This window comes from Micromys minutus (assembly GCF_963924665.1).
Source record: "Micromys minutus genome assembly, chromosome: 15".
Classification (NCBI taxonomy): domain Eukaryota; kingdom Metazoa; phylum Chordata; class Mammalia; order Rodentia; family Muridae; genus Micromys; species Micromys minutus.
Genome location: NC_137984.1, coordinates 37,500,470 through 37,514,596, shown reverse-complemented (window position 1 = coordinate 37,514,596; position 14,127 = coordinate 37,500,470). Strand labels below are relative to the sequence as shown.

Genomic DNA, 14,127 nt, shown 5'->3' with positions numbered 1-14,127 from the left:
ACATTGACCACAGATGTTTGCATAACCACAAAGGGAAAGCAACTGATCGGTTTTCTGGTGTGTTGCCAGTTAAGTCCCAAGGCACTGTTCCTCCAGGGATGGTAAAATCAATAATTCACTGAACAGGGCACCAAACCAAAGTACTTTTCCATTACCCTACTCAACCTCTCTTTCTGAGAACCGAGTTATCTTAATATTTTAACAGAAAAAATAAATAAATATCAAAACAATAGAAAAAAAATGATTGAGACTCCTACTACGTTCTGTAAGTCATGAGCCAAAGAAAAATCTAAAGGTGAGAAATCATTACTTCCAATTTTCAAACATGCAGCATCTTTAAACAAAAAAGAATACTATGTTTCATATAATGTTAATACATCAGTATCCTATATTTTTCCGTTGCTTTGTTAAACTAGCACATTAGCTACTTTTCTGCTGATGAGATGAACTACCACAACCAAAAGCAACTTACAGACAGAACCATTTATTTTGGCTTATGGTATAGAGAGCTAAAAGTCTGTAGTGAAGGAAAAACAGGACAGAAGGTCACAGGAAGCAGAAGCTGAGAGATCACATCTCAACTGTAAACAGGAAGCTGAGACAGGGGCAAGAAGTAGGGCAGGGTTATAAGCTCTCAGCGCCTCCCCCAGTGATTCTTCTACCAAAGCTCCACCTCCTCAAAGATTCAAAATACAGAAGCCTATGCAGGACATTTCTCATTTGAGCCACTACAACTAGTTAAAAAAAAAAAAAAAAGTTAAGGGACATTCTTCATCAGGAAGTCCTTGGGGAGTTTCAGGGGGAATCTAAGGGGTCTCGGTCAGTGGACTGGAATGCAGCGTACATGATCCTGGTTAGGTGTACCTCCCGTTTTCCTGTGGTCACCATAGGTCAAACCACCTGTTCACTTCCCTTTGTTCTTTCAGCTTTCTGACAATTCTCATTTCATTTGTGGGGCAGAGATAATAACTATTCTCTACATATATTCAAATGATTGGTCAAATTCCCCTACCCCACTCCTTCCCACAGTTTTTCTTGGACTCACTCCTCCCTGAGGTAGCTGTATTCTGCTCTTGGTTCTACGATGTTACTCAGTACTAACAAATTTGCAGCCCCTACTGCATGCTGTAAAAAATGAGGCTCTAAAATACCAAGGACAAATGAAACAAAGCCCCTGGCATCATGAGATCCTAAGTTGCAAGTCTGTGAATAAAATATATCTTTACATTTTTATTAAAATTAATTAATTAATTGACATATGTCAGAAGACAGAATTACTCTGAAGGCATTCCAGCCCCTGCCAAGCTTTAGCTCTGACAGGTGGAGTGAGAGAATGTGTCCCATAGGCAGATGTTCAGAGGGAGCCATATCAAATGTAATCTGCTCACATCAACCATGAGGGCTTAGAGCCAATTGTCCATCTCCTCTCCTGCCCCTCCTGTCACACAGTGATCTGCTGTGACACTGACCAGAGTTATGTGCATCAGCCCAGACCCCTATCAGGTCAGACAAAAGCATGTTTTCAAATACTTCAGGAAGTCTGAACCTGCAAACAATGCACAAGTTACCCTTGCCATCAAAGCTTCTCTGCAGAATCATAATAAATGAACTGAACATCATGAAAAACTAGCTAGGTTAATATATATATATGAGAAAAATAACCAATAGCAGTGTGAAACTTTACCTCCAAACCACTGCTCTGTTCTTTGAGCATAAAAAATAAACAAAAGATTTGCTTTAAATTTCAACAGGGCTGTAGCTTAGGAACTCAAAGTTGGTTTGCAATTTGAGCACTTAAGTATATAGAGGGTATTTTGATATATGGGTGTACCGTGAGCACACACACACAAAAGGGTTGAGGGAAGGAGGGAGAATGGGAAGGGAGAAGGATGGAGAGAGAGAGGCGCACAAACACACATTCATGCACAAATAGTCTTACAAACACATGCACATTTATATACAGATACATTCACACAAACACACACAGGCACACATGTACACACACACAGGCACACACATAGACAATGGAAAGAGAGACTCACAAACACACAAGCACATTCATGCACAGATACATTCGCACAAACAGACACACATACACGCACACACACACAAGCAACAAAGGTAGATTCTCCTTGGTTTCTCAATGCAGAAGGCACAGGAAGCCCAAAAGAATACCTGTCATACGGATACTAATTGAGGTTAAAGAGACACTGTGGCATACTGTCCCCATTCCTAACAGTAAGGATTTGTGTAATGATTATTTTTAGTCTCTATGCCTGTCTCAGAGATATCACTGTCTACCATATTTATGGCAAACCAATCTTCCCCTATCAAATGGGTACATATGACAAGCATGATACATCTTCTAATGACACCCTGGGACATTCCTTCCCATGCTTTGCACTCCCCTGGTAAAAGCAGTTGACAGAAATAAGCTCCTAGTCATGTCACCTGTTTATCAAATCTAGCCATTATTCAGAGTCTTAATTGCCAGCCTTCGGTAAATATTTTGCTTCTCAACCTAATCAAAGCTATTCATCTCAGAAATAACTACAAAGAAAATGAGAGAGAGGGAATAAACTCAAATCAAAGTAAAATTATGCATAAATCATGACCTGAGGTGAACAGAAGGCCTTTGATGTCAAGATCTTTATAGGAGGACATAGGTGTAATTTAACGGGACAATTTGTCTCTGAGACCCTCTCAGGGGAAAGATGTGCAAGGGGAAAATTGAGATCCACTTACAATTACACCACTGTTGGGAATTATGGTTCTAATGAGTGCTAATGGCCTCTGAATCCCATCCGTAGGATGCATACAGCTATCGATGGCAGAAATAAATAATCACAGTGAATTTCAAAAGCTAACAATAAAAGCAAGCACTCCAAAGGAGAGCATCCTCCATCTCCCACAAGGAGAACGCAGGCAAATAAACACAGCAGCCTCCATCCCACCAGTGTGCTGTAGTTGGACCTCTGCCAAGCATCAGAAACCACATTTGATATTTTGAATTCTTGGATGAGTGACAGATGCTAGAACATCTCCAAGGAGAGTGGGAAGGGGAAGAACTCAGAAAGCATCAATGGAGCTTTTCAGAAGGTAGCTGTAACCAGTCTTGGTGATTTTCACACAACCCTGGAACAAAGGAGCCTAATAAAGAAGCCAGACAATAATAGGATGGGTGGGGGCCATCTTCACCTGCAGGATGGGCTTAGCACTGGTTTGTTTCCCACCTGGAGACAGCCCCAGTGCCTGCCCCATCTCCATCACATCTAAGAGCACTGTTTTCTCTCCAGAGCCCGAGTGGCACTTCTGGTCTGTTCACAGCCACCTGAGTTTACGAGGAACAGGAAAGTATCTAGTCTGTGCCAGTTTGTGAGCCCTGCAGGCAGAAGTCAGGGTCCTCCACCAACTTGGCTTGGCACACGGAAATTATTCACTGTCTATAAGGAATCCACCAAGGTTCCTGAGGATGGGGAAGTCTGCATTGCCCGGATATAAACTGTCACACAGGCTCTCCGGCTTCATTCAGCTCAGAAATTTAATCCACCCGGAGTTCTAGCAAAGCATCCACCTTGATGCACGGATTTTTAACTCTGAGACTTTCCACCCACAAGCTGGCTTCTTTAGAGAGATCTGGGTTAGTACAGTGGTTCTCCTCATACAAATGGGCTTGGTTACTTCTGCAAATGACTAAAGATGTGGGAGTAGCCTTACACTCATGATGACTGATAAGGGACATTAAAGTATATTTTTAAAGTTCATTATTGATGACAACCTTGATTATAACTGTATCTTCTGAAACTGTCAGTATGTGACAACACATTTACAATGTCCCTATTTATAAAAGTAGCCGTAAAACCGTGGTTAATTCATAGAAAGTAAAGATTTTTTTTTAAAGCCCACTCAGAACAAATAAAAGAATCCAAGCTCTTACCTCTGCTCTCTGTGTCCTGGGAAAGGCAGACGACTTCTCTATGGCATAAACATCCACCAGGTAGAGGCACGCCCCCTGCTCTCTGTCCAAAATGGCTGCGGTTTGAATGATACCAGTCTGACGTCCAATGGTAAAGAGACGTCCAACAGTCTTCTCTTCACAACGAACAGAAACGATGTAATATTCCACTGGCGCTTCTGACCCTCTGGGACTGGCTGCTTCTAAGGAGATGACATTGGTGCCAATGGGCTCCCCCTCCTTCAAGATGGTTATGTATTTGGTCTGTGTGAAAACGGGTCCATCTAGGCCCTGGAGGATGACAGTCAATTCTGTGGTTGATTTCCTCCTCTCCGGACCCAGGTCTGTGGCAGATACTATAAGGTTGTAGATGAGCTGAGAAGGAACCAATGCAGAAGCCACTCGAAGGTCTCCACTGTAACGATCCACGGTGAAGGTGTCCGTGTCCCCGTTGACTATCTCATACTCCACCTCGCCATTGGCACCTTCATCCGGGTCTGCAGCCATGATGGTAGTCAGGACAGAACCAATCATGGCTGAAGGGTCTGCAGCCAGTGCGTTTTGTGATATAAACATTGGGACATTGTCATTGAGGTCCGTCACCAAAATGGTCACATTTTTCAAAGCATACCTCCTTGTTTCTATCGGCACAGCTTGGTCATTGGCTTTTACTGTTAACTCAAAGAGGTTGGCAAACTCCCGGTCAATCTCAGCACTGGTGTAGATGACTCCTTTGACTTCGTCAATGCTGAAGTGGTTGCCTCTGGGCATCTGTTGGATGATGGCATAAGACAGCTGCCCATTGATATCTGCATCTGGGTCATGCGCTGTCACAGAAATTACAGACGTACCGAGGGGGATGTTCTCCACTATTGACTTAAAAATGTCTCCCGGAGGAAAGGTCGGGGGATTGTCGTTGAAGTCCCTCACGTGAATCACCACTGACATCGTGGATGACCTAGGAGGCCGCCCCTGGTCCTTCGCTGTTATGTTTAACTTATATAAAGACTGTGTCTCAAAGTCCAACTTTTTGGCCAGAAAGATACTCCCGGTGTTGGGACTAATACTAAAAGTCCCGTGGTTGTTTGTCCCCGTGATGGTGTAGTGTAGGTCAGCATTGACACCTGAGTCAGAGTCAGTGGCAGTGACAGAGGACACAAGTTCGCCAACCCTCATGTTTTCCAAAACGTCCACAAAGAGTGTTGACTTTGGAAAGGAGGGAGTGTTATCATTCTCATCCAGAATATCAATACTCAGGGTACAGGTTGAGTTGAGGGATATGGCCCCTGAATCCACGGCCTGGATAAGCAGGGAGTAGGCTGGGGTTGCTTCATAGTCTAACTTGCCTACAAGAGTCACCTGACCAGAGGACCTGTCTATGGCGAACTGTTTCTCTTCATTTCCTTTGAGGATAGAGTAATGGATGAGGCCATTACTTCCCTCGTCCACGTCCGAGGCAGACACTCGTAAAACCTGGGTCAGGTTGGTCGCCGTCTCTGACACTGTAGCTTGGTAAAAGTCTTTTAGAAACTTGGGGGCATTGTCGTTGATGTCCTTCGTGTAGACATGCACAGTGGCCTGGTCCTTGAGAGGCTGAGGGAGGCCCTGATCCATGGCTATCACTGTGAAACTGAACACTGCTGTCCCCCTTCTCCTCATGAGGGACTCTCTGTCAAACTTGTGAGTGCTGGTGATGTCCCCAGTGATGGCATGCAACTCAAACTCTGGCTGGACCACCTCAAAAGCATACCTTACTTCCCCATTTGGCCCGAAGTCTTTGTCCACGGCACTGACTTTGCCTACGAATGACCCAGCTCCCTGCTCCTCTTCGAAGTAAAATGTGTAATTGGTGCTATTAAACAAAGGCCTGTTGTCATTCACATCCTCTAAAATCACAGTGACATTCACAGTAGCACTTAGAGGCTCTACGGCCCGGTCAGAGGCAACAACCAGTAACACGTATCTGTCCTGAAGTTCACGATCCAGTTCACTTTTTATATAGAGCTGGCCATCTGGGAATATGCCAAAGGTGTCCCCATTGTTCCCATCTGTGATCATGTAGGCTATTTCCCCATTTGCTCCAGAATCTTTATCCGAAGCTTGCACTTTAAAGAACCGAGAATTCACGGGCTCTGCCTCAGAAAGCGTGACCTCGTAGGAAATCTGGTCAAACACCGGCGGGTTGTCATTTACGTCATGGACATAAACTGTCAGAAGGATGCTGGAGGACAGCTGGGGGACACCCATATCAGAGGCCAGGATTTCTACCTGGTAAGAGCCCGCATGCACATCTAGGGCACCCAGCAGACTAATGTTACCGGTCTGCTCATTGATGGCAAACAGGTTCTTGGGGTTCTGCTTGAGACTATAGAGTACCCTACCATTGACACCTTCATCAGGGTCCACGGCTTTGGCCTGGAAGATGCTGTGCCCTGCCTGCCAGTTCTCCACTGCGTGTATGCTTTCCACTGCCTGGAGGAAGTGGGGGGCGTTGTCATTCAAATCCTTCACTGTGATGTTAACCACAGTGTCTCCCATGACTGCCCCCCCACTGGCCACCACTCTCAGCTGATAAAAGGACTGCTCTTCCCTGTCAATGACGCTTGCTGTGGTCAGTTGCCCCGAGACGGGGTTCATAGCAAACATACCTCTCTGGTCCCCAGTGGTGATGAGATAACTGATGTTGGCATTGAGGTCCATGGTAGTTGCAGAAACACTGCCCACGTGATACCCCAGAGCCACATTCTCAAAGACCACAAAGCTGTAGGCAGCCTGGCTGAACACGGGCGGGTTGTCCTGTGTATCTAACACCGTGACTGTTACTATGGCCTGGTTGGGAGACTGTAAATTGCCCCCATCCGTGGCCACGATTTGCAGCTGGTATGCTGTTTTCTCTTCTCTATCTAGGGCCATTTTTGTAGAGATGACCCCACTCTTTGCATGAATCTGAAACCGGGATCTGTCCCCAGCTGAGATGCTGTACTTAACAGTTCCGTTGGGACCCATGTCTGGGTCGGTAGCAGACACTGTGGTAACATAGCTACCCCCAGGCTCATTTTCCTGGATCTGAGCAAAGTATTGGACTGGGTAAAACACAGGGCTGTTGTCGTTCACATCCAGAACACTGACGTTTACCTGAGCAGTGGAGGACTGGGGAGGGGAACCCAGGTCTGTGGCTACAACCACTAGACAGTAGAAGGCGTGCTCCTCTCTGTCCAGGAAGGAGATAGTACTCAGCCTCCCAGATACCGGATCCAGGCGGAAGAGCCTTTGGTCACTCTCAGCCTCTTGCAGGGAGAAGCGCACGGTCCCATTGTCACCCAGATCCCCATCCGTTGCCCCCAGAACTAACAGCTCTGTCCCCGTTGGAGCATTCTCAACCACAGACACCTCATAGCCTTCAGGCTGGCTAAACACGGGCTTTTCATCATTAACATCCAAGACCGATACCACAAGCTGGGCATAGGATACTTTGGGGTGGACCCCCTGGTCTCGGGCACTGATATTCAGTACAATCTGGGAAGCAAGTTCACGGTCAAGGCCCCCGGCAGCACTGGTGGTCACCAGGCCACTGTGCTCACTAATGTGAAACCAGCCCAACCCATTTCCAGAGACAATGCTGTAACGCAGGTTAGCATTCAGACCAGAGTCACCATCGGTGGCAGACACCCCACTCACATAGCTCCCTGGAGGCACCTCCTCACTCAGGTTCACCCTGTACACTTGCCGCTCAAAGACGGGAGGGTGGTCATTGATGTCATTGACGAAAATCACCAAGCTGGCCACAGATGAGCGCGCCTGAACCTCGGCGGTAGGGGGCGCCCCGGAGTTATCCGAGACCGAGACTGTGAGGTTGTATGAAGGGATGCGCTCACGGTCCAGGGCGCTGGCCACTTTGATGAGGCTCAGGTTGGGGACCTTGCTCCTCTGGACCTCAAAGTGGCGCTGCTCGTTGCCTCCGAGAATCTGCACTGAAATGTTTCCGTTGGCTGCTGGGGAGTCAGCGTCGGTCACGGTGAGCAGAGCCACCACGGTACCCACCTGCGCATTCTCATCCACCGAAGCATAGCGCGAGGTGGCTGGGAAGTAGCGAAACTTCACTACTGGGTCGTTGTCATTGACATCTAGCAGCTGAATAAGCGCTTCGGCCCGCCCGGTGAGCGAGGGCACGCCCCGGTCCGTGGCCTGAACTGTCAGCGAATACTGTCGCCTGGCCTCAAAGTCTAGCGGCTCTCTCACGGTGATGAGCCCCGTCTCCGGGTCCACCTGGAAGGGGGTTCCCTCGTCCTGAAGCCGGTAACGGATGTCCGCATTGGTGCCCTCGTCTGCGTCCGCCGCCGCCACCTGCAGGACACTGGAGCCCACAACTGCGTCTTCAGGTACCCCTGCCTGGTAATGGGAACTGCCAAACACCGGGGGATTGTCGTTAATGTCCTGTACAGTCACGTTGACCTGAAGGTAACCCCGCCGCTTTGGCTCACCCTTGTCCTCCACCTCCACCAGGAGCTGGTACTGAGGTGTGGTCTCGCGGTCCAGCCCACCCTTGGACACCAGGTGCAGGAACGCTCCCTCACCACTGGGGTTCAAAGTGATGTCCAGGCGAAAGCGGCCCGCCTCGTTGCCGCGGACGATGCGGTAGGAGCGGTGGTCCACACCGTTGGAGCCGATGTCAGAGTCGGTGGCGGTGTCCAGAATGACCTGACGCCCGCTGCCACTGTCCTCCTTGAAGGTGACCACGATCGAGGGGTCTGGGAAGACTGGGGCGTTGTCGTTGAGGTCACGGACCAGCACTCGGACCTCGGTGGGGTATGTGGGCGAGCTGGAAAGGACCACCAGGTTGACCACATCGCTGGGCAGGCTCTCACGGTCGATGGTAGCGGTGGTGTACAGCGCTCCAGTGCTGCTGTTAATAGCGAACAGGGCGTGGCTTTCACTGAGACGATAGGTGAAGCCAGGACGCGTTGGGATGGTGCCCACCAGAGTCCCTGGGGGCTGCTCTTCCATCACCTGGAACACCTGGCGTTGCTCGGCCGCTTGGACTCTGACCGGGCTGGGGAGCAGCGACAGCAGCCCCCAGACTCTCAGCAGCTGGCCTAGAGATGGAGAGGGTAGCGGGAGCCGCCTGCGGCTGGGAGCCGGGTTTGCGGCCAAGTTCATGGTCCTAGTTTCCAGGAACCTGGAGAAGAAGAGAGAAGGTGAAGGAAACAAGATGGTCTGGGGGACTTCAGAGTGGCGCCAATAAAAAGCCAGTTTAGCCGGAGACCTCTGCGGTTCAGAAAAGTGGGTGAGGGACAGGCACTCTGGAGAAGGCTCCGGGTGGCTGGTGAGACGCGCAGCGCAGGGGAGAGTGAGGCGACGGGCGGCGGAGCATCCCTGAGCTTTCCGGTGAAAGTTTGCAGGCCTCCAGACACTTAGGCTGAAATCCCAAGTCTGAGCGTCCTGACCGCGGACCGGAGATGCGCGAGGCGGCCTAGATTTGGGGGGATCTGAGGAGTCACTTACTGCACGCACATCTCTCCAAAAACTTTAGAACTTACCCGGAACGCGAAGCCAAAAAGGGCAGGGCCAAGGGCTGCAGAGCCCCCTGCACGCTGGAGATAGAGCGGGGACGCCGGGAGTCCCCCGAAGCTAACTGTGAAGACTCTTCTCGGTTTCGCTCCGGGGGAGCCAGGAAGATTGTCTGTGGATCGGGCTCCCTCCCTCTGCAGCGGAGGCGGCCAGGACTCCCCGTCCCCACCGGGGCTCCCGCAGCTCTCAGCTCCGTGCCCCTGTGGGCAGCCCGGGCTGTCTTTGCTCCCGCCGCGGGTCGAAGCCCGAGGTCCAGCCCAGGCTGCCGCGGACGCTGCTCCGCATCCTTCACCTCCGCGCCGGCATCATTTGTAGGTCCACAGAGCGCGAGTTTCCCTTCCTCCTCGGCGCCGCGGGGGTCGGACAGCAGCAGCGGCAGCGCTTGGTCCCGGAGTCCCCTCCCCTCACCATTTGCCAGGGGCTCTTCCCTGGGCGTCAGCGGGCACCAGCGCCCCCGAGCGCTCCTCGCCCTTGTCCTGGGATCTGTGCTTTTATTGTCCCGGGTCAGTTTCACTTTGTAATCCTCCAGGCTTTGTGTTTGGAGTGGGGTGGGTCCCTCCGTAGCGGTCCCCGCGGGCGAAGGGGACGCGGAGAGTCAGGGCAGCTGCTCCGGGCACTGGGTGGATGCGCTCCTTCGCAGCCGAGGCTCCGAGGTGGCACTTTGGTGTATGTGGAGCCCGGCGTGTCCCCGGCAGCCTCTGCTGGTCCCTCGCACTCTCCCCGCCCCTTCCCCGCTGCGCGCACTCACGCACTCACACACACCCGCGCACACTCGGAGGGGGAGGGTTGTCCGCGATCGCGAGCAGGACTGAAAAACTTTGCTCGCCCCTTGGTGCTCCCGGACTCCAGTGGTCGCCACTCCCCTGCTCTGGTCCTGTCACCCGCGGGCCCTGCCCCGCTCCAGCTCATTGGCCACAGCCCCGCCCCGAGTCCCCGCCGCCCTAGCCTCCAGCCGCCACTGGTTGGGGCGACGCTCGTCACCGTAGCCTCCGAGGCTGTGGGCGGGAGGTAGGCGAGCCCTACGGCGGAGGCGCTAAGAAGGGGGCGACCACCCCCAACTCCTTTCTATTTATTTATTTTCCCTTTTGGTCAAACCTTGGCCGGCGTCGGCGCAATCACGGCAAGAGGCAGCCGCGGAATAGATGGGGGTGGGGACAGGTTTGGAAATAAATAAGTTTAGTGTCGGGAGCTGGGGGTGCCATTAGGCTGTTAGGCTGGTAATAACTCGGTGGAGGGGGGTCGAGGGAAATGAAAGAAAGGTTCGGGCGAGGGTCTGTAAACGCGGGAGGAAGGATTAGGCAAAGCCTGTCTGGGAATGCGCGCGGCTGCTGAGCTTTAACCATTTCGTATCCTCGCCAGGGGCAGTATTCCAGCAAACTGGGTACCCTGCAGAACCCCAGCTCTTCCTGATTGCTGAACCTGCGCCCCTCGTCGCTGTCCCTCGGTTCCAGGGACCACCAAGGCCTCAGTGCCAGCCAAATCTCAGCTTCTCAAAGAGAAGGGCGTGCTGGCACCCAAAGCACGGTTAGTCTCATAGCTGGAATCCTCTCCACAAAGCAGTCTGGAGGCTTCAGCTGAAACAATGGCAGCTTCTGCGGGGACAGTTTCTCTTACAACCCCAGTTTGGAATTTTTGACTCCCCTGTGGGGCTTTTATCCCCTTGACATTCTCTAGCCCAAGGAAATCTAATAAAGTTTGGTTTCGATTTTGGCCTGGGGAAAGAATAACTATAAGAAAATAGAAATAAATGAAATGAAGTTTAAATTTAATTTTTTTTAAGTGTCACACATCACCAACCGCACTCAGATTATTCCCCTGCCTCGTCTTATTTGTGTGATGGCGCATGAGGTTTAAAAGAAAAAAAAGAAAACGTGACTAGGAATCGGGTCAATAAATTTCCCCTTTAAGGGAATCAACTTGCAAAATATGAACTGAAGCCAAATAATGCAAATATAGGGCATATGTCATACAATTTTGCCACAGGAATCCCTCCAAACATCAAACTTTCTGCGCCCAGGGAGGGTTCAATCACGAGCCAACACTGCCCCCTGCTGGTCATATTCAGTCTGGTTGCTACAGTGGCTGGTTTCGTGCCTTAAATTAAATGCAGCTGGGAAGATCTGGTTACCAAGCTAATTCCTCCTTCTTGCCAAGAGATGGGGGCAAAGAAAAGGCTCTGGAAGGATCCCCTACTGCCTTTCCTTGTATGAAGTCAGAAAACAATCAAAAGCGATAGAGAAGACAACACATTCAAGTCCCATGGAAGCAAGCCGCCTTTAACCTAAAGTGAGGAAGGATCCAGCCTGATTCTAAAAACATCGTGAATTCCTTTGTTTAGTTAGAACGTTCACTTCTGCTTCTTCCTCCGCTACAGCGTGATAGTGAACTGGACACGGACCAGAAGAGAATCAGGCGTCTCTATTGCTACATTTTTTTCAGACTGCAAAACTATTGAATACGTTTCGTTACCCCACCCCCATTTCAAAAAAAAAAAAAAAAAAAAAAAAAAAAGCAACCAAACCAAACAAAACTAAAACGTTTTGAAGTCCCATCAAAATTATTTTATCACTGCCAACCAACCCAGACCCAATCCCCACCCCCAATGCCACTATTCATCTGTAATTCGGCCAAAAACGATCTGTGGGTTAAAGCTGGGTCGGAATGACTACAAATAGTAGCTACGAGCGAGCGGACACGGTAGAAGACTTTGGGGGAAGAGGCTTTTTGCTGGTCTGCCTCGTGTCTGATTGGAGAGCATGTGAAATGCCCTCACAGCTCAACGGAATGGAATTAACATCTCTTTCTTGCCAGTGAATTTAACTTGAGAAAACAGGTAATTTAATTCACTCTGTAAAATGTAGTGCTTAATCTGTGAAATAACTGTATAGTCTTTGTTTGAATTTTTTAAAAAGAGCAATGCAAAAAAAAAAAAAAAAAAAAAAAAAAAAAAAAATGGGTCACATTCAGTCCAAAAATATTTGTTTGGAAAATTCCAAGAGAGGATTGCCACAAATTATTTAAGCAATGCTATGGTTGGTTGAACAAGTAACTTTCCATAATGATGTAATGGACTCATTTGTAGATAATTCTACACAAAACTACAATTTTGTATGCGTAGTATGTAATTTAAAATGAGAGAGAACGTTTTGAATAAAACATGGAATAAAGCTTTTGTTATATTTTATTTTTTGTCTCCCTTAAATATCTAGAGCTACTGTTAGCATAATATACTATCTCAATGTGTGTGTATATATATGTGTGTATTATATACAACATATATATAATATATTATGTTATATAAGTATATTATATGTAATATAACATACCAAATGTATTATAATAGATAATAGATATAACATATTACCATATATATAACTTTCTCTGAGTGGGAATAAAGGCTTTTGCAGCTTGACCACCTCAGTTCCGGCCCCAGAAACCAGACGAAGTAGCACAATTATCTATAACTGTGGCACCACCTAGTGGGAAATGGGAGACAGAGACAGACAGGAGACTGGAAACCCGGCCAGGCAGCCTGAGGGATACTGTTGAAATGAAGCTTAGAATAAGATAGGAACAGTGAACATGAAGACCTCTGATTTCCACACATGTACACACACACATACACACACACACATACATACACATGCACACACATGCACACATACATACACACCCATACACACACATATACACCCATACACACACATATACACACACATACATACACACACATGCACACACATACACACACACACATACACACACATACACACATACATACACACACATATACACACCCATACACACACATACACACATACATACACATACATACATACACACACACATACATACACACACATGCACATACATGCACATACACATCTCTCTAACATAAATAGCAAAAAAGAAAACATAATTCTTCTTGTAAAAATGGAAGTGAGACATGAGGTTATTGAAGCCGTGAAGGGCTTTCCTAAGCAGCTGACAAAGGAAATGCAGCAGGTGAGAGAGGCCCTGAAGGATCATTTCTAAGTGTGCATTTCCCCAAACAACTAGAGTTTAATTTTCCTACCCAAATCTCAATTATTTATGAAAATGCTTGTCAGGACGGAGTTTTAACAAAAGTGGAATTAGAAACCCTCCTGGTTGGGTTTGTCAGATGGACAGGAGATGGGGCCTGTGCAGGAGAGAGAGCTTCTGTTGAGGAACTGCCTCCTTTGCATTGGCCTGTGCCCTGCCCGTGGGGCATTTTCTTGATTAATGGTTGATACATGAGCGTCCACCCCACTGCAGGTGCAGCCACCCCTGGGCAGGAGGTCCTGGGCTATATTAACACCAGCGGCAGCAAACCGGTGGGCAGCTTTTCCCACTGGCTCCTGTCTCTGCTCTGCTCGAGTTCCCATCTGGACTTGCATTGGCAAGGGACTGTGAGATGTGCAAACCCCATAAACGCTTTCCTCCTGGTTGGGTTTTGGTTGGGGTTTCATCACAATAAGTAAGTATGATAAATGGTTTTTAGGGACAAGTTATTCACTAATATCAATGTTTAGTAAGGACACATTTGTGCCCAAGCAAGACACGGGTGAGAGACCACAAATCAT

General features: G+C 48.7%; 1 protein-coding gene across 1 annotated transcript in view; it reads right to left on the bottom strand.

Moving 5' to 3' along the window:
* The window catches only part of FAT4 (FAT atypical cadherin 4), a gene marked incomplete at its 5' end in the record, with an annotated part of 119,514 nt that extends 110,402 nt beyond the window's left edge, over positions 1–9,112 (bottom strand). Inside the window, one exon of the mRNA XM_080929244.1 lies at positions 3,938–9,112. Coding sequence (XP_080785370.1) covers positions 3,938–9,112 — 5,175 coding nt within the window. The remainder of the gene's footprint in view (positions 1–3,937) is intronic.
* Between the last annotated feature and the right edge of the window lie 5,015 nt (positions 9,113–14,127).